The 12,001-nt window shown below is 36.4% G+C and overlaps 3 protein-coding genes across 3 annotated transcripts in view; all 3 read left to right on the forward strand.

Moving 5' to 3' along the window:
• The window catches only part of Surf1 (surfeit locus protein 1), a 27,532-nt gene extending 23,822 nt beyond the window's left edge, over window positions 1–3,710 (forward strand). Inside the window, exons 5-12 of the mRNA XM_080175723.1 lie at window positions 100–186; window positions 591–651; window positions 769–830; window positions 1,496–1,553; window positions 1,642–1,710; window positions 2,096–2,161; window positions 2,720–2,791; window positions 3,090–3,710. Of these exons, the coding sequence (XP_080031849.1) occupies window positions 100–186; window positions 591–651; window positions 769–830; window positions 1,496–1,553; window positions 1,642–1,710; window positions 2,096–2,161; window positions 2,720–2,791; window positions 3,090–3,188 (574 nt within the window). The 3' untranslated portion in view covers window positions 3,189–3,710. The remainder of the gene's footprint in view (window positions 1–99; window positions 187–590; window positions 652–768; window positions 831–1,495; window positions 1,554–1,641; window positions 1,711–2,095; window positions 2,162–2,719; window positions 2,792–3,089) is intronic.
• On the forward strand, window positions 3,711–7,859 carry LOC145331096 (uncharacterized). The gene is made up of 6 exons (XM_080175726.1): window positions 3,711–3,845; window positions 4,906–4,966; window positions 5,863–5,960; window positions 6,274–6,339; window positions 6,930–6,995; window positions 7,467–7,859. Exons 1-6 carry the CDS (start codon window positions 3,712–3,714, stop codon window positions 7,561–7,563), a joined length of 522 nt encoding a protein of 173 aa, XP_080031852.1. The 5' UTR covers window position 3,711; the 3' UTR covers window positions 7,564–7,859.
• An 872-nt stretch (window positions 7,860–8,731) lies between these two features.
• The window catches only part of LOC145331088 (uncharacterized), a 33,788-nt gene continuing 30,518 nt past the window's right edge, over window positions 8,732–12,001 (forward strand). The window contains exons 1-2 of the mRNA XM_080175715.1: window positions 8,732–8,839; window positions 11,174–11,320. Coding sequence (XP_080031841.1) covers window positions 8,754–8,839; window positions 11,174–11,320 — 233 coding nt within the window. The 5' untranslated portion in view covers window positions 8,732–8,753. The remainder of the gene's footprint in view (window positions 8,840–11,173; window positions 11,321–12,001) is intronic.

Genomic DNA, 12,001 nt, shown 5'->3' on the forward strand with positions numbered 1-12,001 from the left:
TTTCGTCTGACACATGTAATAATTCAAACATGACACTTCTCAACAACAAAAATTCAAGTGTTTAATGCAGATATAAGGTAATGAATTTTTGCTTATTAGTTTAGAAATGATAAGCGAGGAAGAATACACAAAGTATAAAGTCAGAGGAAGTTTTGATAATTCACAAGAAATTTTCATTGGACCCAGGTACAGAAGTTTTCAATAATAAGTCAATAATCAAATATCTATATTGTCAACCTTATAAACCCAGTCTCTAAAACAATTTTAGCCTCTGTTTATTTCTATAAATATTTAGGGCTTTTGTGAAATGTTCGTATGATATTATTTTATAGTACCATTTATTAGTTGAGAGATTATTGCAAAGCTTAATGGTGATAAACTTGTTTAATCCAAAAGAAGGAGTTTTAAAAAGTTAGTAAAATGGAGAAGTTTTAGCCCCATAACAAGTTCACAAGAAACCTATATACTAAATCATTCAAAATTCTATGTAATGTTCAAATAAAATAAGAGTAATATTGGAAAACTTATTAGAAAATTGTTTGCTTTCTTATTTTCTATTTGGAAGATTTTTTAATTTTATTACATTTTAGGTCATTGTTAAGTGACGAGGGTGGTACCAGGGGGTTTGGATTAATTTCATCCGGTGAAAAGGTGAATATCAATCATTTTTATGTTGACAATTTGTTGTTCTTAACATTTCAAACATATTACTACTCAAATAAAAGTGTCATGTGCAACGACAGAAGTATTTTTAATTTTTTTTATTAGGTTGGGTATCATGTAATAACACCATTTCAAGTTGAAAATGGACCCAGAATTCTAATAAACAGGTATTAACATTATTTTTGTTTAGTTTTTATAGGAAAAATCTACCCTTTTTTCAATAAAAATGGTATTTGAAAATATTGATGAAGTTCTCAAAGGTTGCTTTTCAAAAGTTAGGCACTAAGATCCAATATATCTAAAATTTAAATTTATGTTTAACAAACCAGCAACAAAAACTTATAAATCTAATTTGCTGCAAGTAAGTTCATGCGTTTTTAATGATTCTTTGATTGATTGATTTGATTAGCCATAGTCTCTTAGGGTTTGGACCTAAGTAGTCATGGAGTAGGCTGAGACACTTTTGTATAGCCACTAGGGCTATCAAGCTCCACGTTCAAGCACATTATGACTTGACCCGCTATCTCATGAGAGCTACTCATTATTACCTCACCCTCGCCGAGTATGGCAGGTGTCCCAAATTAAGTCACCGTAATGAATGACGCTCTCCGAAGAGGAGCTTGGGATAAGGGTAGTACTGATATTATGTACTTGACTATTAAGTATCCAAACTTACTCAATAATCCCCTTCTTACACAACCAGGGGAAGTTGTGTGAATGTATTCAACTGAGAAATTCGAGTTTCCACATGGGGACTAGAACTCGAACTCTCATCACCGTAACTCAGTGCGTTACCACTGAGCTACGACGCCCCTTTAATGATTCTTTGCAGGGGTTGGATTCCAAGAACACACTTAGATCCCAAATCACGCCAAGAAGGACAAATTGAGGTAAAATATAGATTTTTAAAAATTGATTATCATAACTTTCTTATTATCTCCATTAAAACCCATTTTTAAATAAAATATTTTTATTTAGGGATTAGTTGAATTAGTTGGTGTCAAAAGATCAGATGAAGAAACTCTTGCAATGGTTCCTAAAAATCAGGTCTCAATTTTTATTTTTCACTCATTGACAATCTGTACAATAAAGTAACAGGAGTTTTTTCAGTTTGTCTGTCTGTGTGTACCGAAGGATCTCGCTAACCGCTGAACCGACATGGTTATTCTTTACAGGGAAGCTTATCATAGGTCCTGGAAAGGTTTATAACTATTTTGGGGGAGGTTACCGTCAAAAAACAAAAATTGGATTATCGAATTCAACTCCTTCTTCCTCAAGAGTTCTCTAGGGACGTAGCCGCTAGTGATATAAATAGGAAAAGGTATAAAAACAAATATGTTTGTAAATATTAACCTTATTTATTTTAAAGCATCGGTTAAAAAAAATCTGTAGGTAGGTACAAAAAAAATCACCGAAAATACTTTTTTCTTAGGTTGATAAAGATACTTGGTATTCAAGAGATATTGCTGCCTTAGCCTCCAAATTGAATACAGAACAGGTATTTTATCTTTTTTTCAAGTAAAGCTATGTTTTGATGAAAAAACGTTAATACCATAAATTAACATTATCTTTGTTTTGCTGCCTAATGAATATTACCATACTTAAAATTAATGCATTATAGCAAACTAGCGGCTTCGCCCCTAGCCTCTAGGGGCTTTGCCCCAAGAGATGATAAAAAAAAGTTAAGGTGAAATTCGTATAAAAAAATGACCAATGATATCTCCTACAAAAAAAATTGGAGTTTTTATTTTTTTTTTGGGGGGGGGGGTCGGGGGTGTCCCACCCCCCAAGAAAATAGCGTAAAACCACCACAGGACCAGTAGGTATATTCCCTGAAGAGTAGAATCCGATCGGTTCAGTGGTTACCGAGATCTTAAGCTTCAGATGGACGGACAGACATCATTCTACTTTGTATTATAGATATGTAGAGGCAAATTAACTTACAGATAATTACTTCTATATTCTAATTCTTCCAGACAATTTCTAGCAGACATTAACACAATAAGAATTATTTCAAGGATTTCTAGTCCATTGACCTATCCCTGGTATATTTTAGGTATTCCTTGATCTTGATTTAACTTCAAGTTTGTATGCGGCACAACGAGGTGGCCCCGTAGGGGGACAAACAAGGAATAGGGTTTTACCATTAATATATACAACTAGCTAAACTTGTAAACATGAAGTTCTTTTAAATTACTTTAAATGAAAATTTAGCAAACAATAGGAGGTTTATTATATCTTCAAAAAATGTTTAAACTACGTAGTGGCAAATTATCTAGAATTTTTGCGTGCATGCTTATTGTGGTCTGCCTGCTAATCGATTGCGAAAATAGAAACTGTTCAGAAGTTCTACACTTATTGGATGATAGCCTAAGTTATAAAGCAGATATGCCTTAATATATTTGGTAAACCCTATTTTAAAATTCAGGATATCCCTAAGAAATGATCATGTTCAGTATATGATGACGTGGTGGGGAGCTTCTATACTCACAACCTTACTCTGGCTTAAAAGATTTGTCTGGTAGAAGACTGTTGACGGACATCACAATATTATATAGGAGCTTCACAGACAATGATGCACCTGGAGATTAACCATCTTTCTTGGTTGGATCATTAAAATACAAGGATTTCCAAGCCTTTTATTTAAGGGGGGAGGGGGGTCAAAATTTAAACATTTGTGCAAGAAATGTCAATAAATTACAGAACTTAAAATTCAGAGGCTTCTTATGGAGAAGGGGTAATATTACTCCCTCCCAAGAATATATTGGTTCGAGATAAATTTGTTTAGGGGGGGGGGGGGGTAAATTCTATGTTATTTACCAGAAAACTTAAAATTTTGGAGTTATTACGCCACCCCCTCCCCACCATCTCCACTTAATGTGTGTGGCTTAGAAATGCTGTATTATTAAAGATGCTTTAATGTTGTATCTTCACTTTGTGTATATATCCTTATAGATAAAATTATATAACCTTACCCATATTATATTAATATATTTAAGAAAATTTTATCATTATTTCTAATCTAATTTATTCAACTTTCAGACAAATATGTTGTTACCCAGAATATTGAGATTATCCAACAATAATGTGACAAACTTTAGTTGTAAGTTTTCAATATTATCAGTCACAAGAACAAATAATATTCAAAGCAGACTGAATCCACCATCTTATTTAGAAAACAGGTAATTAAATTATACTCTTAAGTTTATTATTGGCTGAGGGACAGGGATTATGACAAACAATTCTATCCACTTCCTTTTAGTTACAGCCCAAAACAAGTTTTACGCGATACAAATATCCAAATTTTCAAATATTAATTTGCTGATTCACGGCCCTTGTATAGGTTAATTTAAGGCCCTTTTTTGTACGGTACATATCATTTAAAATTGGTGTCTAGTCTGAGTTTTATAAATATCTGAAGAAAGAAAGGGGTTAAATCACTGGAATATAAAAAATAAAGAGATTTTTAAAACAAATATCAATTCTACTTGGGGAAGCTGTATTTTGCCCTTTTACTTTTAAAACTTTCAGTGGGTATATTCTGCATGGGATCCCATTTTTAAATTTTTTTTTTGGGGGGGGGGAGGGGAACTCGACAAGTATGTGAGTGGGTTAATTAAATGAAGAAATTAAAGAGTACTAAAAATTATGGATCTACTGCAGTTCACGGTAAAATATTGCTGGTAAGCAATATTTCCAAAAATCTATTAGTTTTAAAGGCTGATAGCTGCCAAACGGCTGAATGTACAGATCATACCCGCACACCATTTTAAGCGGCATAAGAAGGCCTACAAATAATCTGGAATAGCCAAGATCCAATTATGCACAGGGAAAGCTTTACTGAAGAAAAAACACGTAAAATATGTCTTTTTTGCGCATTTCTCTGAACTGCGAGATAATTATGCATTATTGATTTATGGCTATTCCAGATTATTTGTAGGCCTTCTTATGCCGCTTAATACAGTGTGCGGGCATGATCTGTACGTTCAGTTGTTTGTCAGCTAACAGCCTTTAAAGTTCATAGATTTTTGGAAATATTGCTTACCAGCAATATTTTACCGTGAACTGCAGTAGATCCAAAAATATTTATTCCATTTTTCTCCCTACTTAGGGTAAATGTATGTATTTACTTAGTAGGTGAAATGAATGGAATATTTTGCAACCGGGGACAAAAAGAATCTTTTGCAGAATATACACCCCTGAAAACTTGTTTGCAAATTTTTACTATAGATTATTTTTTAGTAAATGTTTGTACAGCCAAAGAGCACGGAGTGCTGGTTATAATAAAGATTATCAATCAGAGGTAATGCTGCATTTTTTTGATTTGCGGCCTTGTTATTTGTTTCAAATTTTTTATCATACGAACAAGGATGACAACATCCATGAGTAGCGAAGCACACTAAATTATCGTGAACAAACAGACAATTAGTAAGCAGTTTTTTTTTATTTCGGTGGTCATATAACACAGAGAGGTAGAATGATAGAATAAAAAAAACACAAATCTTTATCCTATTATATAAAGTAGTAAGCTTTTTTGTCTGTCCCGAAGGATCTCGATAACCGCTGAACCGATATTGTTCTCCTTTACAGTGAAGCTTCCTATAGGTCCTGGGAAGGTTTTAAACTATTTTTAGGGAGGGTGTCTTCACCCCCACCCCCCCCCCCCCAAAAAAAAAAATATTTTTTTTTACTCTTTAAATTTAAAATGGGACGACTTTTCCCCTTCCTACATTGAGTGTCCCTAGAGGCTTCTAGGGGCGTAGCCGCTAGTGCATCTATAATACAAAGTAGAACGTTTTTTGTCTGTTTGTTTGTCTGTCTCTTTGTTTGTAGCGAAGGATCTCGCTAACCGCTGAACTGATCGGTTTCTCCTTTACAGGGTAGTTTCTCATAGGTCCCGGGAAGGTTTATAACTATTTTCTTGGGGGGTGGGACACCCCCAACTCTTCCAAAAAAGGTCCACTACCCCTCAAAAAAAAATTCCCTCCCCCCCCCCCTAAAGAAATTTTTCTTTTAAATCTAAAATACGAAAAATTGGTTTGATCAAACCTCTTGGGGCAAAGCACCTAAAGGCTAGGGGCAAAGCCGCTAGTATAATTATATAGCACCCTCTATAGCATAACCGACAGACTAACGGGCCAACTTCCAAGTAAATTATACACTAGGAGAAATATATCACAAAAATAATATTTTGTTTAGGATGGTGTACCTCAGCATATGCGCTTGATATATAAGTTTGCCATTAGCAAAGGTTACGTTTATGGAGCTTATGGAATTGTTTATGGATCTCTACTTATAGGAATTTATTTGTGCTTTGGAAATACTGTGCGGCATCTCTATAGCTAGTGTTTGTCTGTACGTCTATCCGGCTAGCTATCATGTGTATTTTTTGCCCTAGTAAAGAGACCAGAACAGTTGCACGAAATACATTACTCATGTGATAAATATAAATTATGAATCCTTAAAAATCTAAGTTTTCATCAGAACTGCAAGTTAAATGTCGAATATCGTTATTGTCAACCCATAATTATCATATGCTACAGGTTATTAATAGGGGCACAGCCGCTAATTTCCAAATGAAATAATAACACAAATAAATTAACATTAAACAGGGCTACCTACTATCTCTTTAGCTGTCACGGGAAATTTATTATCTACTACGTCAGAATTAGTTGGGTAGGTAATTTTTATGCCTTTTTGAAAAAAGGGCATATAGGTTTTACTTCTCCCACCAATTCAAACAAAAATTCAATACCTTCTAGTCATTTGTATGGTATTTGGAACATCTAAAACGATGTTCCCCAAAACGTTTGTCTGTCTGTCCGTAGGTATGTTTTTTCAATTATCTTCTTTTTTTAATTTCCAAAGGGCATCAGTTTTCATGAAAACTATTCTTGTTTAATTTATGATTATTATTGTATTAAAGGGTGGAGGCGGATGAAATACTTTTTGTATCTACCAAAAAAACACAAAGGAACGCGAACAAAATAGTTTTCAAGTGCAAATATAAGTGATTTTTTTGTTAAGGTCTATATACTACATTGTACCTCAGTAAAGCAACTGACATGCCAAATTTCAGTGCTGTCACTTTTTTATTGGTCAAGATCCTTTGAGTTTTATAGTTGGTTACAAAAAGTGTCCCAAACATCTCCCCCTATACCTATACAATGTACAGTTATAAAATTTCATATGATATAACCTATATTTCAAATTTATATGTTATTGCTGCGCCACTTGAGTATTATAATCTTTCTTTATTGTTTTAGGGCTCTTTCAATGCTTGCCGCCCATGGTATAGGGGCGTATATCGTTCTAACAAGGATCCCATCAAGGTTAAGAGGCTGAGTGGAATTATACATATTTCATTTCAAGTCATTTTTGGGATCTTTTTGGACACACACTAATACGCCTATAATATATTTTATAACTTTCTCCGAACTTTTATGAAAATTTCTTTAAGTAAAAAACCTAATTGGTTCAGTGGCTGTCAGATCTAAACATAAAAATAGTCAAACAGGAAAACATCCTCTTTATAACAGTGGCTTCCTTGTAATAAAAAGAAGTAGGTTGTTTGCGTGTGAGTGTCTGTCTGTACTGATTTAGTTCCTTAATTTCAGCAAGACTTCTTGTGTGTCCCAAAATGGTTTCAACCATCTAAACGAATTTATTATTAAATTAAAACTAAATTTTAAGTTTGGGACTTTATCCCTCCTTACATCTTCTGTCCAAAATGATGTCTCTAGTAGCTAACAGCGCAGCCACTAGTATAAAATCTTCTACTCAGACTTTATTATGAAATACAGAATTTACCATGACGAAACAGACAAAATTTTTACAATGGTAACCTATGATATCAAAAAACCTCTCAAGGAAAGAACTTTATTTTACAACACTATCTAATCTCACTGACACTTTTAGGATTTATTCTTTACAATCTTTAAGAACGGCAGCTTCTTTATCATGTAGATGATTAGTGTATGAATAGAATACTAGAATCTGAAAATCTTAAAATGAAATAGCCTAAAACCATCACAGGACCTATGTGAAACTTACCTAAAATAGAGAACCCAATTGGTTCAGTGGATATTGAGATATTTAGCTTCAGAAAAAAAACCTTACAACTTTATACATTTAATAAGGTAGCATTTAAGTTCTAATCTACGACACAGGTGAAACATATAACAATTCCAGAAAAAGATGTAATCATGCGAAGAGTCAACATACCAACAATGGATATTTATAGCTATGTTCCAAAGAGCCTAAATAAAAAGTTTGTCATTGCTAAGGAATGGTGGCTTTTAATTTGGATTTTATCAAAGTAGCTATAATATTGACAGGGATAATTCTGTCCGTTTGTAAAAAAAAAATAGATATTACCCAGCTACTATGCAAGATAGACGTTTGAATTTTTATGTGTAGATTCCCATGACCATGTTCTTGTCGTCGGCTGAAGTGGTAAAGGCTTCTATGGGCATTACAAATTATATTTATGAGAACAAATTCAAGATGATTACGTATTGTTTTTTGAACGATTAAATTGTATATGAAAATCTTTCTTGGACGTATAATGAGCTTCACTGTAAAGGATTGAAAAATAATAAAATGTTAACCAAAGATGTAATCGATTTTGTAAGAACCACCTATTAAAGCCATTTTTAACATTAGGAACAATTTGCTAATGGAGCGATTTACAAAAAGTTTATGTCTGATAGTGATTAATATTAAATAGACTATTATTTCTTATTTATATGTAATGGAACTATTTAGAAGAGTTGACTTATTTTACTTATTTTTTGTATTTTTTAAAAACACAAAGTAAATTGGAAATGCGAATCCATGTAAGAAGAAACCTAAGTAAAATATGTTTAAATCACTTACATAACTAATGATAAGTGGACCATCTCCCCTCTTTAAATAAAATAATTTACAAAAATGTTACATTTACCTAGCTTCAAACAAATTAACACAATTGTATATTTTCACCTCAATAATTTTAATTACTATTGTTTCAAGAGTCAAATATTGATTTTAATAATACGGGTAGAAGGAAGAAATGTAAAAAAAAAAATATTAGATTTCAGACAGTAGAAATGTCTGTGATCCAACCATGTTCGGACACGAAGGATTGTGTGGACTTGTTCAGGCCTCAGGGACTGTACTTGAAGCCTATAGCCAGGTAATGTTGCTGGTAGCTAGAATTGTGTGGACTTGTTCAGGCCTCAGGGTCTGTACCTAAATCCCATAGCCAGGTAAAGTTGCTGGTAGCTAGGATTGTGTGGACCTGTTAATGTTCAGGCCTCAGGGTCTGTACCTAAATCCCATAGCCATCCAAAATCATTGCCCTCCTCAAACCTGGTAAACCCCCTGACCTTTCCACCTCCTACCGCCCAATCTCCCTCCTCTGTCCTGCAGCAAAAGTCCTTGAACGCCTACTCCTTCCCTACCTTAAACAATCCCTCTCCAGCCACCCCTCACAACACGGCTTTAAACCCCTCCACTCCACCACCTCCTCCCTCCTCAACCTTTCCACCACCATTGCCAATGGCTTCAATCAAAACCTCCCCCCCAGCCGCACAACTGTTGCCTCCATCGACCTTTCCAAAGCATTTGACTGCATTCCCATCCACCTCCTTCTCCAAAAAATCTCCTCCTCCAACCTTCATCCCAACATCATTAGATGGCTGTCCTGCTACTTGCGTGGCAGGATGGCTTTCTGTTCCTATCAAAACACCAATGCCTCTCCTAAAATTGTCCACACTGGCGTCCCCCAAGGCTCTGTTATCTCCCCTGTCCTCTTCAACTTCTACATAGCAGATGCCCCCCACATTCCCCCTGCCCACACCTCCTCCTATGCCGACGACCTTAACTCCTTCCACTCCTCCCCTAACATCCCCCAGTCAGTTGAATCCATCAACTCCCACCTCTCCTCAATCGCTGACTGGGCCTCCACCAACGGCCTCTCCATAGCTCCCAACAAATCCACTGTCACCCTCTTCACTTCTGACCGCAAGCACCAATCCAACCTCCATCCTCAAGTCCAAATCAACGGCTCCACCCTTCCCCTTGAAAAAAACCCCTAAAATCCTTGGAGTTACCTTTGACACCTTTTTCAATTTCAGTTCCCATGTCTCCACCATTTCCTCAAAAATTTCCTCCCGCCTTAGAATCCTCAAATGTCTGGCTGGCACCAAATGGGGCCACCAGAAGGAGACTCTCCTCACCACCTACAACACCCTCCTCCGCCCCATCACCACCTATGCCTGTCCTGTTTGGTTCCCTAACACCTCCAAAAACAACATTGACAAACTCCAAGTCCTCCAAAACCAAGCCCTCCGCATCTGTACTGGTTCCACTAAAAAATCTCCCATCAGCCACCTCCACCAAGAAACCAAAATCCTACCAGTACGGAACCACCTTTCCCTTCTTTGTTCCCAATACCTGGCCTCCTCCCTCCGCCCCTCCCACCCATCCTTCCACAACGTCACAACCCCCCCTGGCCCTAGATCCAAAAAATCCACCCTTCAATCCATGTTCCTTCCTACTCTCCAACCTTTTCTTTCCCCCGACAACACCCTCCTTCCCACAAACTACAAATCCACAATCTCCAGACTCCACACCTCAGCTGTCACCCAAGCCATAAATTCTTACCCCCCTAATCCTGTCCTTAATCAAGCTCCCCCTGTCATCAACCCCTCCGAAATCCAACTCCCCAGGCACTACAGAACCATCCTCTCCCAATTAAGATCCAACTATTGTCCTAAACTCCAAAGCTACCTCCATTCCATCAACGCTTCTCTTACCCCCAACTGCCCATCCTGTCCTGTTAATCCTACCCCAGAAAGAGTCCAGCACCTCTTTTCATGCCCAAATAATCCTACAAATCTTACTCCTATGGACCTCTGGAAAAATCCCACCCATGTAGCTGCCTTCCTCTCCTCTCATCCAAGTTTCACCAGCCTTCCTCCCCTCCAACGCCCCCCTCCAGAGCCCCCACCATAAGCCCACGCCCCCCCCCCTCACCCTACTGATGACAACCCGTACCGGAAACTGACTACGAGCAGCCAAAACAACAACAACAGGTAATGTTGGTGGTAGCTAGGATTATGTGGACTTGTTCAGGCCTCAGGGTCTGTACCTGAAGTTCATAGCCAGGTAATGTTGGTGGTAGCTAGGATTATGTGGACTTATTCAGGCCTCAGGGTCTGTACCTGAAGTTCATAGTCAGGTAATGTTGGTGGTAGCTTCCCAGCAAATTATCATAGCCATGGGATAAGGGATAAGACCTCAAATTATGAAAAACAAAATTACCTCCTATGCAGTTTAAAATTATTGGTGGAAAAGTATAGACACTTCTAGTTTATATTTACCAAACAAAATTTGATAATAGTATTCAAAGTTTTATGAATAGCTGGCAGCAGTATGATATAATTTTCATAGTCTCTATCATTCTCAGTTAAATCATTTCAAAATTGTCACTAAAATTTTAAAATCTATTTATAATCTATTCAAGGTTAAACATCTCGGTTCAGCTGCCACAGCTGCGCAAATCCGGCAGTAAAATCTCCAACTGGGAGGTGATGGAGAAAATCAAGGAGATGGCCAGACCATTTACTTTTCCTGTTTTTAAAGTGTCCAAGTCCTCCCTGGAATTTGTCAGGTATGATTTGTTATAGTTTCAAATAAAAACATTAGGAATTGCTGCTATTTCAGGCGCGTGACATTTTTATTAGAGGGGAAATCCTGCTCATTTATGACTTCCAGTTAGGGTCTGTGTATTCTAAGGGTTGAGGGGTTATGGTTTGGTTAAGCTTGTTTTCATGGGATTGGAGAATGAACGTTGCAATAATCTTTCTACCTTCAAATTCTATTTTCAAAATTTTGACTTTTGTAACTTGTGACAAATATTAGGTAAACAAAATAGGCAAATATAGGAGTCATCGAATGAATCATTCATTAGGTGTTTCAACGACAATTAAAGTACCAATATGTTCATAAAATGTGGTAAACTAAATAATACCAGTTTTAGATAAAAAAGTTTTTAAGAATTTTTTTTTAACGTTATTACCTATAATCTCTGACTACATACAGACCGAACTTTTAAGTAGTAATTCAGTAGAATTGCCACTATAAACAACTAAAATTATAGTAATAGGTATATCTATAATACAAAGTAGCTTGATGTCTGTCCGTCTGTCCGTCTGTCCGTCTGTCTGTCCGTCTGTCTGTCTGTCCCTTAAGATCTCGGTAACCACTGAACCGATCGGATTCTACTCTTCAGGGAATATACCTACTGGTCCTGTGGTGGTTTTAGGCTATTTTCTTGGGGGGTGGGACACCC

Source organism: Acartia tonsa, chromosome 11, assembly GCF_053477335.1.
Source record: "Acartia tonsa isolate MP-2025a chromosome 11, ASM5347733v1, whole genome shotgun sequence".
NCBI classification, from domain to species: domain Eukaryota; kingdom Metazoa; phylum Arthropoda; class Copepoda; order Calanoida; family Acartiidae; genus Acartia; species Acartia tonsa.